We start from the raw sequence: 1689 nt of genomic DNA, 5'->3' as shown, positions 1-1689 counted from the left end.
CCCCCGTGCTACTCGACTCTCAGGGACCTTGAACCAGCGCTTCCCTCTCTGGACTGCAGTTTCTGGGACTGTCCCCTTGGGGCGGCCCAGCCAGCGGGCTCCCATGGCGACCTGGTAGGCCTTGACTGCAGCCCCGAGTCCAAGGTGCAGGGCACACCCCCGGCCCAGAGCCCCGAGAGGAGGGGCCTCGGCTCTTTTGTGGCCTCTGGGCTGCAGGCCCAGGGTCAGACAGGGAGGCATGGGGCTTACATGCTGTGTCCCCTCAACACCAGGGGGCCCCAGACACTGCCTCCACCAATGGGGTGAGTCATGGGGGCGCAGCTGGGGGGGCCGCTGTCCCCAGCTGTGATTGTGGGTATGTGTGCGTACCTCTAGACTGTTCCAGGTGCACGTGTCTGTATACCAACACGTGTGCACACCAGCAGTACAAGGGGCACTAGTACGTGTTCCAGGGTGCGTGTATGCGAGTCACCCCGGGATTCTGTGACTTGGCTGGAGTCCAGGTCTGCATGTGAGTGTGAGGTGTATGGAGGTCTGACTTCCAGCCCAGGCTGGTGCAAAGTGAAATGTGAGGCCCTTTCAGAAATGACCAGGAANGGGGGGGGGGGGGGGGGGGGGCTCCAGGGGAGGGGGCCTGCCCCCCTTCAGCCCACCCTGGCTGGGTGGAACGAGCAAGGTGCTGTGGGAGTTGTGATCTGCGCCTGTTTTCAGGTGCCCAGTGATCACCATGCCCTCTTGTGTGTCCGCGCCCCTGTCTGAAGTCTGAGAGCCTCCCCACGTTTCTTGCAGAGTGACCTGCCCTCCTGGGCGCCCTCCCCACATGCCCTCCCTTCTCCCAGCCCCTCTCAAGGGCTCGCCCTTTAAACTGCGCCTCTGCCTCCTCTGCCAGCAAGATCCCCCCCCACCCCCAGGTTGGGTACCCCTGGCTGATTCCCGTCCAGATGGACCCCTCTCCCCATCCTGGCTGCCGGGGCTTTGAGGCCCCCGCGTGGTCGTCACCAGCCCAGGCTGGAGGTGACGGATGCTGCTCGGAGGAAGCGCACCCCGGGGCGCGCTCCGGGCTACACTGTGAGGCGCTCTCTCGCTCGGGGCGGGGAATCAAAGTCGAAGCCGGCCCAGGTCACCACCAGAAAGCAACTGGGTCATCCCTTCGTTTGCGGGGCGCTCGTGCATGCCGAGTGCGGCCGCAGGGCTCCAGGCCCGGCGGGGGCCAGTGCGGCCGCGGCGGGAGGCTGGGGGCCTCGTTCCCGGGGCTCCGCGCCGCCTGGCCCTCGGCCCTGCCCTTCCAGAGCATCCTCCTCCCGGGCCCGGGGACGCGGAGAGCCCGGGGCGCCAGCACGGACGGAGCTGCCGGGAACGGGGGCGGGGCGGGATCGTCGCCNCTCCACGCCCGCCCCGGCCCCAAGGCGGCCCAGGCGCGCTACACGTCGCCCAAGGGCAACAAGTACGTGGTCTTCTACCTGGACCTCTCCTTCATCTTCCTCCTAGAGCTGAAGCGCTGCAGCATGGCGCGCGGCTGCCTCCAGGGCGTCAAGTTCCTCATGTTCGCCTTCAACCTGCTCTTCTGGGTGAGTGGCCGCCGGCCCGCCGTTGGCGGAGGAACGACGGAGAATCCGGAGAATCCGGAGAATCCCCTGCTCGGGCAGGGGTGGGGACGGGGCACCAGGACGTAGACGGGCGGGGCTGGGG

General features: G+C 67.5%; 1 protein-coding gene across 1 annotated transcript in view; it reads left to right on the top strand.

Annotated features, from left to right (window-relative positions):
- TSPAN4 (tetraspanin 4) overlaps positions 1–1689 on the top strand; it is an 18016-nt gene that overhangs the window by 4222 nt on the left and 12105 nt on the right. The window contains exon 3 of the mRNA XM_077773398.1: positions 1489–1568. Coding sequence (XP_077629524.1) covers positions 1506–1568 — 63 coding nt within the window. The 5' untranslated portion in view covers positions 1489–1505. The remainder of the gene's footprint in view (positions 1–1488; positions 1569–1689) is intronic.

This window comes from Crocuta crocuta, unplaced genomic scaffold, assembly GCF_008692635.1.
Source record: "Crocuta crocuta isolate KB4526 unplaced genomic scaffold, BGI_CrCroc_1.0 scaffold1161, whole genome shotgun sequence".
NCBI classification, from domain to species: domain Eukaryota; kingdom Metazoa; phylum Chordata; class Mammalia; order Carnivora; family Hyaenidae; genus Crocuta; species Crocuta crocuta.
This window is presented reverse-complemented; position numbering and strand designations above follow the sequence as displayed.